At 50.9% G+C, this 17119-nt stretch overlaps 1 protein-coding gene across 1 annotated transcript in view; it reads right to left on the bottom strand.

Annotated features, from left to right (window-relative positions):
- Positions 1-17119, bottom strand: part of DPP3 (dipeptidyl peptidase 3) — a 74117-nt gene that overhangs the window by 21916 nt on the left and 35082 nt on the right. The window contains exon 14 of the mRNA XM_061559550.1: positions 5056-5180. Coding sequence (XP_061415534.1) covers positions 5056-5180 — 125 coding nt within the window. The remainder of the gene's footprint in view (positions 1-5055; positions 5181-17119) is intronic.

The raw sequence follows: 17119 nt of genomic DNA, 5'->3' as shown, positions 1-17119 counted from the left end.
GTGTGGGGAGGGGGCAGCCACGCGGGGCATGGTGCCGTGGTATGCAATGACAAATTAGATCATAAATTAGTCGGGCTATTACAAAAACAGAAATCAGGACCTCATAATACTTGTATCTTCTTAACTTTAGAACGTCTAATTATGCAGTTCTTAATATAATAAAGATGAAACGGTGAACCCGACAAACCACAAACCGTAGTTTCGCAAACTAGACGTTTGCTTTTAACGTGCGCATAGCATGTACATTTACGCCAAGAGGGTATTTCACAGGAGACCAATTTCAGGGGATGGATTACTTGGGGATTAAAGCGGCAATTACAAGAGCCTTCAACCCCCCCCCCCCCATCCACTTAATAGGAACACATTCGAGTGATGATGGCAAATTAAATATAAAACAAACTAATACACCACCAGCGTTAACAACTCCTGCATTAAACTGCCAAACGGCTCGCGCACATTTCTAAACAGAGCGGTTTTAATTCATAACATTGTCAAATAAATTATTCATATTACGCTTTTCGGATTAAGTGAAAATTTGGAAGATGGAACCCATGATGTGTCATCACCAACACCGTCCATTGAGCCGGCAGTCCAGATCCAGCCGGCTCATTGCCCAGGCAAAGGCCCGTTAAGATTTGGCCACAACCTAACACACCGATAGACGCCTTACAAATCCGTCAAGGAAACCACCAGCTGCACACCCCCCTCTCATGGATGCGGCCAATGGAGACTCACCGTCGCCATGCAATCGTTATCTCGGCGACCATTGTAACGGGACGAGCGCTCACGCCAGGTGACGCTCCACGCGAGCGCCGGAGTGTCAGCGTCGCGTGCCATGCGCCGGAGTGTCAGCGTCGCGTGCCATGCGGCGGAGTGAGCAGCGCAACCCGGGCCCCGGAACGGCCCGGAGTGCGCCGCACACGGTTTTCTGCCGCCTGCACAACCCCATCGAGACAGTCCTCCTAATTGAATAGCAAATTGCTATCGAGTTGATATTTCATAACTATCACATTTTTCTCAACGTCTCCCTCTCCCCTCCCCTCCACATATTTGCCGTAAAAATACGAGCTCCCAGAAGTGACGGTCACAAGGCGAGAGCTGGTGATGCGCTAGAGGGCTAATTAAATGGAGACGCGGCGGCGAGGGGATAACGCTGATTAGCTCAAGATTAGTTTGGATAATTTACATAGCCAAGATGTTTGTTTACGCTGTGCACCGATTGATGGCAATCCAGGGGGCGTACGACCATCCTGGAGAACAACATAGGTCGGCTGAATGGACCTTGGGGGTGGAGGGCGAGAGGGAGATGGGTGTGTGGGGGGGGGCTGGAGGAGGGGGGCCATCACTCAAGGAGGGGATGCCACGGCGTGCGGTTTTATGTCCGAGTGGGAAAGATATTCTGGCTTTTGCCAGCATGTTTTTGAGCACGTCTCTTAACCGTGTGCCTGTTCGCTAATCTGGGACAAAGCAATGTTCTCTAAACAAAAATCACTGCAGGTGTTGTGTATAAATATATATAAAAATAACTCGGCTACGGCAAATTATAACAAAAAGATTTACCGACATTGAATAGAATTAATGCCATACTGTATGCTCACGTGCGAGGCTGCCTCTACCCATAATGCCCCGTTTGAGATGGGCATGCGGTCACCTACACCGCTGCATCACAGGTCACATGGTTACCCTGAAGCCACATGCAACAAATACCTCGGTTGGCTGTCAAGGCTCTGCACAATAAGCTGCGGAAATGAAAACCCACATTTTGTCAGCATTAAACAAGATTGTTCTTACAGGTTTTTTTATATTAATTGTCGATGACCTGGATTGTTAATAATACATTTTAAAAACAGAAACATTACAGCGATTACTCTACTATTTAGCTAGGAAAAATATGCACAGCTGCCAAATCGCGAGGTCCCGAGTCCATCTTCATCATCATCCATTTTGGGGTTGGTAAAATGAGCAACAAGTCATGGGTGAAGCTGCCCCCATCCATCGTTTAAGCCAAGATCTGGCACCCCTAGATATTTATCCGTTTGGTCTCTTGAAGGATGTTTGGCTCCTTGAAAATGGTGCTCGCAAAAGGGTACCATTGACACGGATGCATCCTTTGACCAGGATGGAAAGATGGGCCTGGTTCTACGTTGGCACGCACGCATGCGCGTAGAAAAGCACCAAGAATGTTGAAAAACGGTCAAACATTCACGACGTTCCCATGATTGAATAAATAAAAGTTTTGTATTGGTGGGCGAAATAAAATCGAGACGTAACTTTTCGGGACACCTCGTAATTCTCACTGCCGAATTCGGAGCGGCGAGTTGCAGGCGGGCCCCAGCGCACTGCTCGTTTGAGCAACTCCCCGCCACCTCTGGCCTAATTGGCACCCCAGGTCATAGCGCAATGGTCCTGTGCCTGAGAGGTTAACGGGCTGCAGAGGTCGGGGGTGCCCAGTGGTTGGTCGCCGCCACGCGCCGCGGCGAATGCGCTCCTCCGCCATGATAAATACCTGGCGCCGCTGCCTATCAGAAAAATTGGCTTTGGTGGGCCCGTAGGACCCAGTAACGGCTGTGTTGGTGGGCGTGATGTAACCGTGCACCTTTCGTGCCGAGGTCACGGATAGGGTTGGAGCTGCCAATTGTCCGCAGTGCGATTGTTCAGAGTGGCAGTGTCTCCCACACCAGTAACAGGCAAAAAAAAGAATCGAGGCGAAATGTATTGGTTTACATGCTCCAGCCGCTATTATTAAGTCGCGCCCGCCTGCCCTGCATGCTTTGCCTAAGCCATCCCCTACGGCCACCACCGTGACTTCAACAGGGTATCTGCAATGGGGCAATTTATTTACTTTCGACTCAGCCGAGCGCTGTGAGCACGCTCCATCAGATGTACCCTGGCTCGCACGAGGCTCCCCGAGGGATGTGCAGCCTAACGGGGCTATGGTGGGGGGTAGTGGACACCGTAACGATTTCTCAACGTTAAAAAAAATCAAACAAATAAAACAAGGTGCACACTTGTGCAACTCGGGTCCTCAGGAAGTTTGCTGCGCACCGTCTCCACTTTAGCGAACGAGGTCAGAGTGGGCGACCATCGGGGGCTGGGCGACGACCATGCATGGGGTTTCTCCAGGTGGCCGAGCTGGTTCGGTGGGGCAAGCGGAGCGTGACGGGTACAGGGCATGGGTGCTACTGGATGGAGCAGGCGGGCTCCGTGGTTAATTTTACTTTAGAGTGCTGGTGAACTCTCTCATTACAAACGAGCCGTTCAGTTTTGGGAATTTGCGATTAGGGTTGGGGGCACTGGAAAACCGTCGTCCACTCTTGTGGACGGTCACATGGGCGCCTTGAACGCTCACTTGACAGCAGATGCTCGCGTTCATGCTCACAGTACACTCGAGGCAGCAGCGGTAACTAAACTGTCGGCCGAGTGCACAGTGGTTCATCGGCGGGGACGCCAACCAACGTGGAGCCAGCGACGTTTCAAATCAATCAACCATTCAAGCGGGCAATGCTTCTCCGATGTCCACTGCGCTCAGGCAAGACACCACGGCTCGTACTGGTGGCCCAGTTGCCAACGCATGCGGAGGGCTCCCATCACGGGCGCTTACGACGAATGAGTGGTGCAGCCACCGTGAACCATTTCACCCCTTCACTTATTCATATTTATTCATTACGTGGCCCAGTCGGGCAGAAAACTTTAATTAAACATTCTAAACAGCAGCTGCAGCAGCGAGCGCGAGGAAAGCCATACGCGACGGATCAGTGAGGTTTTGCCCCTTTTTTGTTCCCACCCACGGACGACTCTTCCTTTTGTGCTCACCAGCCGTGGAATTGCGGTGCTGATGAGGCACAGCGAAGGCTGCCACTGAATCACAGCGCATAATTAAAAAACCCAATTCGGGCTTCAAAACTTAACAGCACTATTTATGAGCATCATTTAATGCCTGGGCCCAGGCAACCATTCATAAGAGTTATGATCATTGCCAGGCCAAAGCGGCCAATAAGCAACGCTTAAATCATGGGCCCACCACGTGAAGGCAGCTGTAACGGAGACGGTGGTGCGGGAAGATGGCAGGCGGACGCGACGTGGAGGGAAGGACAAGGAAAACAGAAACGCTCACAAACTTGCGTTCTAACAATCGCTTGCATTGCAAGAGGGGAAAGCAGGTCCAGGGGTTCTCATCCGCGCCACGTCTGCTCGCGCTCCAACGTCCCTCCCCGTTCCCCCCCCCGCCCTCCCAAGGGCCCGCCCACGACCGCGCCGCCTCGAGAAACGCACAGACAGCCACCGCCTCTCAAAAAAGGCCCCTCTTCAACCAACGCCCTCTCGCTGAGACCCCAGCAAATGCCCACGCCTCGGTCTCATCTCCCACATCTTCCCACGGTCATCGTCAGAGCGACGCCACCCGGCGCCCACCCGTCCCCCCGGCTCCCCGCCCCGCGGAGCGTCCTGCGCCGCGCTCGCGCCGTTGGCTCGGCGTTATCGGGCGATTTACGAGTGCGGGAGCCGGCTCGCGGCGACTTTATCTCACCCCCACGGCTGCCGGGGAAAGCCAATTACCAATGCTCGCTGGACCGCGGCGAGATGGCCCGGTGTTAAAAAAAAAAGGTGGAGGAGGGAAAAAAATGGAACAGAAAACTAAAGGACAGAGCTGCGTAAGCAGTTTGTCCCACCATGGCGTGGCAGGGGATTCCGACAAAGTCCTGAGCATAAATCCTCTTAAACTGTCCCATCGTGCTGGGGATTGCAAAAAATAAATTTAAACAAAAAGTAAATAAAATATAAAACACGAGTTTTCGATCAAGCGCGGGGCTCCGGAAGGTGAGGCTGCCCACTGGCTGAAGATACATTCTCTGCCACGCACAGGGTTTGGTGCATTCTTGAATAATGCCACGCTCACCGTTTTTCTGCTCGCCCGTTAACTAAAGTTTTTATCTCCTTGGCTGCACAGTATTTGTTCAGGCTCCCGCCTCGTCAGTTATTCGTGTGTGAACTGAAAAAGGTGCCCGACGGTTAATACATACGAACATCGCTCCCGTTCTCCGTGCGTGCGCGACTCACCGCAGCACGCCGAGGTCGAGGCTCAGATAGAGGCCCACGCACTCGGCTCGGCACTCCTCGTACGTGGACGCGATGGACGAGAACTTGCCGTCCCACGTCTCCTTAGACTTGTACCAGCTCTTGATCTGTACACAGGGTTCAAGTGGGGGTTAGGGTGAATGTTAAGTGGAGTGGTCAAGTTAGGGAATGGGGTTGTGGTTGACTGTGGGCATTCCAGTCGCGCCGCGATTAATCCCGCCAACGATTTTTGATCAACTATCACGACTTGGGGGATGAAATTAGATTCCTAAAAAATGTATATTAGGTTTCCTTTCTGCCATGTCTTTGGTAATGTTTGTCGATTATTCCGCCTTGGAGTACCGACGCGTGTTCCCACCAATAGCCCAATGGGCCCCACAGTACGTGGAAAAAAATTACTTAAAGACTAAACCAAACACTTAGCAAAGCAGCATCAGCAAATAATGCGGCGTAACACGCACCACGTGCCGAGAGTGCAAGCGTCGCCCGTGCGCGAGAAAACATGGGCAACGGCACTTCAGATGCACGATGCAATGGAATTATTGCACATCACTAAACACGTGGGCATGCTTAAAATTACCCACAGCGCTAAGGATAACTACCACCACCCCCCCTAGAACCTAATACCACTTGGGAGTCACCGTTAATGAAATCGTTATGTCGGAACGAACGGTGCTATTTCCATAATTATTTTAAAAGACTTCCTTGAGAGGTGGGGGGACATTTGTGCCAATTATCCTCCATCACCCACTAAGTGCAACATCCATAATCTTTAGTTTGTGTTGCAGTTGCAGACTTTAAAAAAATAAAATAAACTCATTGGCCGCAAATGGCGGAGCCGTAAGTTGGAATTCGTTCATAAACGTTGGGCGAAATTTAATTGAGCGGCGAGAGCCTCCTCTCTGAGCCCTCATAACCACTGGTCACCCGACCAGAACTTATTAAAATTGCTCAATTAATAATTCAGCGGGCATCCGCGACGACGCAGGGACTTGCGAGCGGGCCCCCGAAAAATGGAGACGTAGCGATTATGGGGGGCGGGGGGAGTATAAAAACCAAAGCACGGCAACGTAACAAAACAACGGAGACGACAACATCAAGATAAATAAATAAAAACGCAAACAAAGCGGGGCGAAGGATGCAAGAGCGGCGTGAACGCCGCTGCCTCCGAGACGGACACCGTGTGTAATTTGCGATTGCATTCACTATCTGCTCTTTAAAAGAGCCTCAGAGGTCCAATTTGGCGGCAGCGGCGGCACATCATCCCAACCCGGCACAAACGAAAAATCAAAGCTGCGAGCGCCCCGGCAACGATTACAGGATGTCCAGGGGGCTCAGGGGAGCGAGCGGCCGCGGTTCAAACGAGACGGGGGGGGGGGGGGGGCAAACGGCGAGATAATGGGAGGGGGGGGGGGGCATCGTTGAGGATTTACTTTTCGCACACGAGCCCGACCGGTCAAGTCAACGCAAAACCACTTTGGCAGCCCCCCCCCCCCCCCCACCGTGCCACCCAACCATCGCCACCCGCGTGTAACAACAACGGTGGTGCTCGTCGACAGCGAGCCTGGGGCGGCTCTGGCACGAGGGCGGTCCGGGAGACTGGGCACGCTTGATAAGGTTGGGGGAGGGCATCCACCACTCATCCCCCCCCCACCCCATCTGCGAGTTCGATCGGCAAGCTTTGGGGTTACGATTGCACTCAAGGATTGATTATGCGTCTTATCGTTAATGGTTGAGTTGGTACCGTTTCTCAGGTCTCGTTTGTAAAGTTGCGTTCAATTCGGCATCCCAAACGCTGCAATGGTGTGCGATTTGCATATGATTTGCATATGTTGTATGAAGACTTATTTTCTACGAGCACGATTCAATGCATTAATTGTAAGAATACATTTTAAATAATCTAAATATGGATTTATTACACGTAAATGCGGAACGTTAACAAGTAAAAACCAGAGCAGCGGACAAAGTCAGCTCATAAGAGAGGAAATGCAAACACAGCGATGTCAGAGCAGAGATGGAATTTTTACGTCGTAGAACTTAAATGTTTGGACAGGCGAGCGGCGATTTAAAAAGGAAGACGCACCTCGGCCATGTCCCAGGCTGTCTTGACACGAGCTGGGAGGAGAGTTGTCACAGCACTGGGTGACACCACTCCCACAACGCCTCAACACGGTAATGCGCTGACATTTTTGAAGTGCTACGCTTGGGGTGACCAAAACGTCCCCCCCCCTCCCCCCCCACACTAATCTTCCAACTCACGTCAGCCAGCCTAGACGCTTATCTACAAAAGCGATCTGCGCTTTTGGAATGCATCCTTTTTAAAGTCGAGCCGAAGCTCGCGAGGAGGGACATCACACCGCTGCTCACCTCGAGCAGTCAAAGTTTACATTGCCCCCCCCCCCCCCCCCGGTGTAAATAAAGTGGGCACAATTAAGCTGCTCCGGACCAAAGACACGGCCGTCGCAATTGCTACGGGGTTTTATGGCAAGTGTAATAAATGGCGGAATGTCCAAGCGTGGCGGTAATTGGACCGGTAATGGCTGGAATATGTTGCGATATACTTAAACCCTCGCCTACGTAAAAAGGCAACGGGCGCGTCACGTGTGAACCGCAGTCAATTGTTATTGATAGAAATTACTGCGCCGGGTACCCCGTCACGACTGCAGGCCGAGGCACGTAAACAACAAATATAAATGGTGGCAGTGGGAGACTCGTAAAAACGGCCGTGTCCGCAGCTCCGAGCCAGACCCTGCATTGAACCTGGGGTGGCCACCACCTGCGGTTAATCTACGCACCTATATGTGGCAAGCCGATGGTCTCGGCCCCAACACCAACAACTGTGCATTGCGAGAGCTGCCACGGTGGAACGGGGAGCACACCAGACTCGCAAACCAGAGGTCGACCGGTTCGATTCCACCTCCCGGCGTGGTGGTGGCCCAGTTTATCAAATCACCTCCCCCACCTCCATCCACTTGACGGCATTTATTCCACCAAGTGGACAAGAGGCTTTAGCAGGCACTAACATGTCTGCAGCTGTCCTCCGACACAAGGTGGTACACTCATCACTACGAGTTCCCATTGGCAGTGTCCTCACCGCTTCGCACGACGCAGAAAGCGCTCCAGAAAAAAACGGCCGAGAAAAAAACCACACAAACATAAATAAGTTCGACACAAGTCAACTCCGTCACACGACCATAACGCCCATATCGTTAATTGCTCAATCCCCAATTACACACACGTCATCGGCGCCTGCATGCTGCTCGTTCTCCCCTGCACTTGTTTCACTGTTTCACATTCGGCAGATGGGCGTTCACGTAGCAGTAAATGTCACGCGCCAACATCAATCTCCGCCTTCATTCCACTCCGCTCGTAGTTTTTATTTATTATTGCGGACGCACAACACCATTTGTGCCCTACACGCACGCGTGCCCGTCCCCATGCGTCTGTGCGTAATTACGCGGTGGGAGCAGCAGCGTGGTTAATGATCGCGCTGCGCCACGATCCTGGCCACCTGGGTTTAGATTTCAGATCGGGATGCTCAACATAAGCAGCGCGTGCGTTCTGAACCTGGGCTAGGTTGGCTTAACCTTATAAAGGACAGGCTGGTGCGTGCGAACATCAGCGCTAGAGAAACGAAGGCAGCGGGGTACAGCACGGATTCTCTTCCAAGAGGATTTGCAGATTGTCCGTCCGTTTATCTTGACATTCTTGCACGATGGTGTTCAAGATTCTCGTGCATTACGAATTTAGTTTTAGCAGCGAACTATGACCCACATCTTAGCGAGGAGGTCCTGCGCCCATAAATTCTACCGATAGAGACACTGAATGCAGTGGCGGCTCCTGCAAAATCTCTCAGGGGGGGCAAATGTCTGGATGATTGATAAGGATAAGGTCCACCCATGCAATGGATAAATTAACAGCTTAAGCATGTAAAGGCAACTTCACTTCTTTAATATTAATGAAAAATAAAGTGACTCTTACAATACATCTTGTTTGTTTCTATACTCACTATTAAAAGAAACCACTCAAGTTTATTTTATTAAAGATTCCACTAGATTTTGATTTAAAACTTTCGTGACTGCAGGGATTCATCTTCTTGGTTCTTTCGGTAAAGTCACGTAGAAGGGAAGTAATAAAATAATAAAAATAAAACATAATAAAATTATTCTCACGACGTTTCGGCCACAACGCAAGCAGCCGTCCTCAGGTGAAAACCAGGTCCGTCGAGGCGACAGAGTCTGAATGAAACAGCACACGAGCTTGGAGCATATATAAGCTGGGCGCCTTGACAAATGAATTTGCATATCAAGAGGAATTTAGCATATTTATGGGAAATGCAGGAATGTGATTAGTACTGCATATGCATGTGCATTATGCAGGATTAACAGCATCAAAGGGAGCTGCAGTTGCTGCTGCTGCAGTTTCTGCTGCTGCTGCAGTTGCTGCTGCTGCTGCAGTTGCTGCCTTATCCATTTTAATATAACACTATGTATTATTCTACCCACCCTAATGTGTATCACACTGCTATATATTTACTATACAATTACGACACCATACATTACTCTGCACACTGCACCATGTCAGTGAGTGGAACGTTGTGGCCGAAACGTCGTGAGAATAATTTTATTATGTTTTATTTTTATTATTGTATTACTTCCCTTCTACGTGACTTTACCGAAAGAACCAAGAAGAAGATTCCACTAGGTGGCGATAAATTATATTGTTGGATGAAACGTGCTTACGTATGATGACGTAAGCACGTATGATGACGTAAGCACGTATGATGACGTAAGCACGTTAGGGCTTGCCCTCCCGGAAGCCATAGAGAATGCATTGGAGCGCCCCCCTCTTTCAATGTAAGTCTATGGGGCCACTCGGGGCGATTCTCAGCCGGAGTGAAATCGCCCAAAAAGAGGCGGTACTCCACAGAACGTGACATGACGCTGATTGGACTATATCCAGAGGCTGCAGTGACGGCTAGCGTGACTCTGTGGTTGAATGACATTGGTGGTGCGTCGCCCAATCGCCCTAATGAAGAAACCGCCCCTGACTGAATGTCAAAACCAGTCCAGTGTTCGCTTGCGTTGAACCAATGCTGACGAACGAATTCACGCCGAGAAGTCCGTGTGGCCGATGGCAGTGAAAATGTGGAGGGACGAATGCGGGAAGGAGGCGTTACCGACTGCCGATTTACTTTCTCGCGAGCTACTGCAGTTCATTTTATATCAGCGTGTCAGCCACGGAACCGTGAACCGGTCTACACAGTGCGTGCACAGAATCAATTATTTTCAATTTGCATCATGTTGAATGCGATGGATTGGTGTTACCCCTGCAGTTACTCGAGGTGCTAGAATGACAACTTGAAGTGAACAGGTTCTTGAATTGAATAAGGTCAACGAATTAAAATCGCAAGGAGGGGCGGGGAGGGGGGAAAATTGCCACGTGCCGATAAAGGACTGCTGCGTCTCATCCACAACGTGTACGAGCACCGCACAGCGCAACGCTCCGTCGTCTCGTTGAGTATAAATAACCTTGCCCAAAAATCAGGAAGTGCGTAAACGGTTACCCATCGCAACTCTGATGGCTCTGTTCGTTTCTGGCCACTTGACTTAAGGCGGTGCTGAACAATAGGTTTAAAAAAACCACACAAAACGCACGATTTCATTGCAGGCGTTGCGTTAGTCTTCACGCGCGTTCGGTGACAACGAGTCTCGGTGACTGTAGTGGACATCAAGCCTGGCCTCGACCATTCAATACATTGCTCGACACTCTCGGTAGGATTCTGAAAGTCTGGAATCCGTAATGAACATGTACTACCGATCAAAACCACGCGACGAATTCGGAGATTTACACAGACCTCTGTTGAACGTCGACGTGAAAAGTTGTGGGGACTTAAAAGCTCCACGTAAACAAAATCACACTGCATCTCTGGGAGCAGCAGCGTGGCGGCTTGCAGGTGTCAACATCGATATGTGGGACGGACCGAGAGCCACGTGCATTTTCTGATCGGGGAGAATCTACACGTATGTTCAGATCCTCTCCCCTGAGTTAGGGTTCCATCTCTCTCCCCACGGGCGACCATTGTAAATTGCCAATCATCAGCCCCCATTTGCCGCCTCCACGCTCCCGTCGCGCGATGACATCTTCAATAATTTGTGACTCAGATTTCTTTTCTCCAATCAGTTTTGCATTTTTGCGAATAATGTCAAGGTTCCATCCCTTTACATTTCTCTTTCACGGGTCTTTGCGGTTGTCAGTCAATTTGCTTTCAAAACCTTCACCCCCACTTGCAATGCACTACTCATTAACAACACGATCATTAATTCACGAAACAAAGTGGCGACATCCATTTCATCGATAGATTTTATGAGCATACAAATCTGTTGCTTACGAGTTCATTTACAATCCGTTTCCTGCTCAACCAAAGCTGCCGAATAGCTAAACCACCTCGGACCTCAAAATCAGAACTTTAGTTGCCGTTGCAAAACAAATAAATTCTGTTATCTCTGTAAACACGCCGTACAAAAGGGAGGCGTATGCCAACATAGCATTTCTGTTTAACACGTAGGCTTTCGCGACCAATGTTATTCATAATCAACGTTTTTGGGTTTATTCGCCAGAATGGTTCTGGCGAATTGCCCGATGATGCTGGTTGCAATTACCAGCGAAACGTCGTACTCAAATTGTAAATGTTGTGGCTTCACACCGGTGGGCTAAAGCAGTGAACTATTTGTCTTTGTCAACGTGACACTTTTTTACTGATTGGCCGTGTCGGGTGGTGGAGGGTTACGACACATTTATAAATAAACGCGATCTAAACCCAAAAACGTTGATTATGAATAGCATTTCTGTTCATCATCATCGTTTTGTTTGCAATCAGGATTGCCCCCTGTTTGGCCAAGTTTCAGCACAGATTGCACTACACCAGTCTGTGGTCGTGTCCGGCGTTGAATTTATTGAAGGCAGGGGATCCGACGTCTGCGATCCGTCCATTAGAACCAAGGCGGTCTCGTTCAAACTCGTCAGAGCGAGGTTCTTGCCACGCCCATTTCCTCGATTCCTCGTTTGTTAAATCTACAATTCATTTCTCGCCTAGGATGCGTGCGTTGTGGACACGCAACTCCCCCGCTCGAGATTCACACTGGCTACCTATTTCAACTGCTGGCTATCATGTTCAAGTTACTGCACCATGCAACAAAAATCGCACCTCCGATAAGAAATTTTGGCTACGGTGCAATAGAAGTTGAACATACATACAGACAAGGCACGGACCACTCACGTTAATCTACCTTGTTACAGCTGTATATCTCCACCAATACCCGCCATTTGCCACTAAGTGACAGTGGATGTCACCACAGCGCCTGTGCCAGGCTAGGTGCACTTTGAGGCCACGAAGTGTCAAAGGCTCGCCGACAGGTCACGGGACAGACCCAGGTGCCATGGGTTCGCTGACCGAGATGACTGGTAGATGCACCAGCTGTAACCCCCTACTGTGCCAACTTGTTTTATTTTAGCCACCCGGCGTGCCACTCGTTGTTGCGAGCGTCGCTCCTCCGCCCTCCGTTGTTGTTGTTGGAGGGCGCCCAGTAGCGTCCTTCACGAGCCTCCTCCACAAAGGCCGATCTTGACACGGCTGGTACCAGTCTTTGGCAAGTTTACTCAGCTCCATATTCTCCCAATTTTTCTCCAGTCCATGTCGTACCCGTTTAGCCCCCTCTATGCGGCCCAACAGAAGCTGCTTGGGCTTGCGGTGGCCGAGTGTGCCGGCTACATGACCCAACCAACGCAACCTCGCCAGCCGGAGGCGCTCGCCGATGGGAATGTGTCCAGATCTCAGCACACGCACGCTTGGATTAAAAGCATATACGCCCGGCTGCCTTTGCCTCTCGAGCACTTTCATGTTCATACGCACCAGCCAACCGAGGCCAGATTCAGGAAGCCCACGCTGCCGACGTCGAGCATCTCGGCCAGGAATCAAACCCAGGTGGTCGGGACCGTGGCGCAAGCGCGATCATTAATCGCGATGCCACTCCTCCACCGTGTAACTGCGTAATAGGCACACGTGCGCTCGCACTAGGCACAAGGGCATATTTCGTCTGCAATTACAGTTCTCCAAGTACCGCACGCCGACGTCAGACCTGCGTTTGCTACACGATCGCGAGTCGTGGTACTCCGACCAAGAATCACCGCATTGATGAACTCTGATCAATTCAAATAAAGGGTGGAGTCCTATTTGTTTTAAATTAGCCGTTAACCGTCAAATGGAGAGTTCCGCAATATTGTATTCATGCAAGTTTCTTCGTATGGTAATTGGTTGAGGTATTCAGAAACATGTGTGTATCGTTCACTTGCCATGTCCACAGTTCGTGCATAGCTTAACAAACGGAATTCAGTATTGTTGCACAATCTCGTTCCAAAATGTGACATTTGTCTCCAAATGCACAGATTATCACAGGGCTTTTACCACCCACTCTAATAAACGACATGCTCCCAGCAACACAAGACAGCAGCGGCTGGGGGGAGGGGGGGTTTGCTCCCCGCCAAACCTCACAGCCTCCACGGGCAAGAACATTACGGACTCGGCTACCTAGTCGAGTATCGCGACAACAAAGCGGAGCCCTCTCGTACAAGCCTCGCGATAAAAAACACCCGCAACTCACCAGAGCTCACTCCCCTCCCCTACCCGCGCGGCGCACGCGTTAAAGACATCTCAGACTAAAATTAAGAGCGGCCCCACTACCATCCACCAGTAGCCGACTTCACACGCCGACACGGAGCTTTTTATTTCCAAGCCTGGCAGCTCAAACAAATTCATTACCGCTAGCCCCAAGCCCAAGTCGCTGCCCACCACCATCGTAATGCAGATTAATGGACTGCTTGAAGTGCTGGCAGCCCCCGCGACACCCTGCGAAATATGTCATCTGCCCGCTCAATTTATACGACCGCTGCGTCAAGGCCCCCCCAAATGCATGTTTTATGTCTCCGCCCAAACCGCTTTAGAACTTTGTTGTCGTTGTCGTCACGACCGTATTTCGTTGGCCTTTTTATTGCGCATTACTAACGTGGTGCGGCGAGGGGTTCCGCCTCGCATCCGAAGCACGGTTTAAAAAAAAAAAAAATCGCAGGTCGCCGGGCGGAGTTAGCTGACGCGCAGCCAATGACGGAAGGGCCACGCATAGCTTCCAGATCTCTCGTCAAGTCGCCAGAATGGATCGCTCACAAAGGATCTCACTTAATGATACTTGCCTTAATGGAGTCAAGACTCTTCCAGTAGGGCACTGCGGGATGCCGAGTCAAACCACGAGAGTATTTTTGTGCAAAGGAAACTGGAATGACCAGAAATAACTTCAAATATCCAAAGAAATCAAAATTAGTAGAAAACTTTAAAATCTAATACTTGTCAATCTACAAGACACTTCCTCATTCTGGTGTCCCGGTTACACAATTATTTCTGCACAATCCAGAGGCTTCACGTCAAGCGATGGATCTCAGGAGTGCGTCATCCCGATTTGCATCAGGAAGCGGCCAACAGGAATTGACAAAAGCCATGGCACGGTGACCCCCTTGATGTTCGCATGAATTGCCGGCACCCATTCATGCCGATCAAACACACGGATCAATTTTCTAGCGACGTACGCTCACTTTACACCACGCGACTCGCGCACGGGTGAAAGATGTCGTCGTTTAACGCAGTCGTTAAAAAATAAACACAGCACAATCGTGAGCCGGACTTCAAGAGAGCCGCGACTGCAGCAATTCCGTCACAGTCGGCGTTTCCACACACTCCATTATTTAGCCGTAGGACGCACATTTAATAGTCACCCGGCGAGAGCTTGCGCCCACAGGAGCTCCACGTAATCTGGGCCTTTTTATCACTTGGACGCACCTCTTCGTCACCGCGCTCGGAGCAACACGGGGCCGCCGCCACGCGTCCTAATGCAATTACGTGCCGCTCGGCAGGCGCGGATGTAAATCTGCATCAACGCGAGCGCCACCGGCCCCGCGGCACCCCTGCTGGGAGCGTCGAGATTGCCCCAAGGTTCGTTGTTTGAGAGTGAACGTTCTTGCTCGGCGGGCTTGCGTGGAAACGTCGTTGAGTTCATCGTTTTGTGCAGGGTTCTCGGGGGTTTGCGGTTGCGCAGGAGACGATACGGTTGGATTGCAGAGTGGAAACGGACGAATAATCAAGGGGAGCCTTGCACCATTACAGCAATTACGCACACCTGCACGGTGTAGCCACACACCCCAACCACTTGCTGACAAGGATTCGGATTGGCTGGGGAGGCCGAAGGAGAGGTGACCCCCCCCGCCTCCCACCTCACATTCCTCTCGCAGGCACCTTTCTTGGGAGGTCGTCTCAACAGTTCACAACACAGCGGCGCAGGAAACTGCTCTCGCTTCAGTGCCAGCTGCGAGAAAAAAAGTATTGTGCACCGTATGCAGGTCGGGATGACAGGGTGATTGCTATTCATGTTCTCTGGGTCTTGAGATTGCTGTTTTCCCGTTAGAAATGTTTTGGCTCAAAATAGACCCAACAACCAGACATTGTTCAGGCACTGCCCAGGCAGCGGTGGTATTCAGAGATGGAGAGAGCGGGCACGGCGCGGTGCAATGGTTTGGGGGCGGTTTTCAGAACCCTCCTTGGCGCAGCTGTCAACATCCCTCCTGAGGCGAGAGATTCAGGTCTCCCGATTCACACGCCACTTGACAAGCCGTCCCTGCAGCAAAGCGGACAAGTTTGTCTGACAAGAAAGACTCCCCCCCCCCCCCCGCCCAAAGGGTTGGGGTGGTAGGGGGAGTGTAGCCATCACGGCGGCTCACGTTTAAGAATCGTAAGCCCATGGCGAAGCGATGAAGCTAGAATACGCCCGACTTAAAAAAGACTCGCGTGCACGTCAAACCTTTCCGTGCGTCCCCCCCCACCGATTTAACAATCACCTTGGCTTTCCTCTCGGCCACCCTTGTGAGCGCGAGCGGGACGTTTTGGCTTCATTAAAATCCGTCACGTTGGTTTCCGTGGCGGCTTCCTTGGCAGCCCCCGCAGCGCTGACGCGAGGCAGCCTCGTCGCAGCGCCGCCCCTGCCCACCGTCAAGACGCCCGACAGAAAGAACCGAGGAACGGCAGCGGTGTTGCAGGAAGATCTTAGAAAGGGGATTTATCTTCTTGGTTCTTTCGGTAAAGTCACGTAGAATGGAAATAATAAAATAATAAAAATAAAACATTATAAAATTATTCTCACGACGTTTCGGCCACAACGCAAGCAGCCGTCCTCAGGTGGAGAGCAGGTCTGTCGAGTAGACAGACTCTCTACTATGTTTAATTTATTTTATTTTATTATTTCCATTCTACGTGACTTTACCGAAAGAACCAAGAAGATGAATCCCTGCAGTCACGAAAGCTTTAAATCGAAATTTAAAGGGGATTTAATTGACTAAAGACGACGCCCTGCGCTCGACTCCTTCCCTCCTGGTCGCCGAACAGAGTGCACGTGATGGGAGAGATATTTTTGTGAAGGCCGCACGGGGAGCAATAACGAGGCGGCTTGCTGGAAGCGCGCGGCGGGCCCAGCGTCGAGTGATGGATAGCTTTCCCGACAATTTCCACCGAACACAGCTGGGCACACGGAGGGTCTGTTAAAGTGAGAGGCGGTGGAAACGCAGGCGAGCGGAGGGGGGCAGTGTGGGAGGGGGAAGTCGGTTCGATGCAGAAAAGCCATTTTGGTTGTTGCTGTTGTTTTCGTACAGCGGTCGGTGACCAGTTCCATTATCCCCACGTGTTCTCACATTTACATGCTGCACACTCCTCCTCCTCGCAGAAACCAAAACAATGCTTCCATGCGTCCACCCACTCGACAAAACCTGCCTCTCCCACCAGGGAAGAAGAGACATTGAATATCAATAGCTTTTCGCTTTGTTTTAAATAAAAGGAATTGACCAATTGATGAAGCAGTTCTTCCCGGAATCCTGACAGCGGTCCATTGTAAACGCTCAGCTTTCCCACCCCCACCCCCCCCCCCCCCCACAAAGACTTGCCGCTCTTTACCTC

The sequence above is a fragment of the Lethenteron reissneri genome, chromosome 25, assembly GCF_015708825.2.
Source record: "Lethenteron reissneri isolate LAM-NWPU_2019-01 chromosome 25, ASM1570882v1, whole genome shotgun sequence".
Lineage (NCBI taxonomy): Eukaryota > Metazoa > Chordata > Hyperoartia > Petromyzontiformes > Petromyzontidae > Lethenteron > Lethenteron reissneri.
The sequence above is the reverse complement of the archived record's forward strand: the minus strand, read 5'-3'. Positions and strand labels throughout refer to the sequence as shown.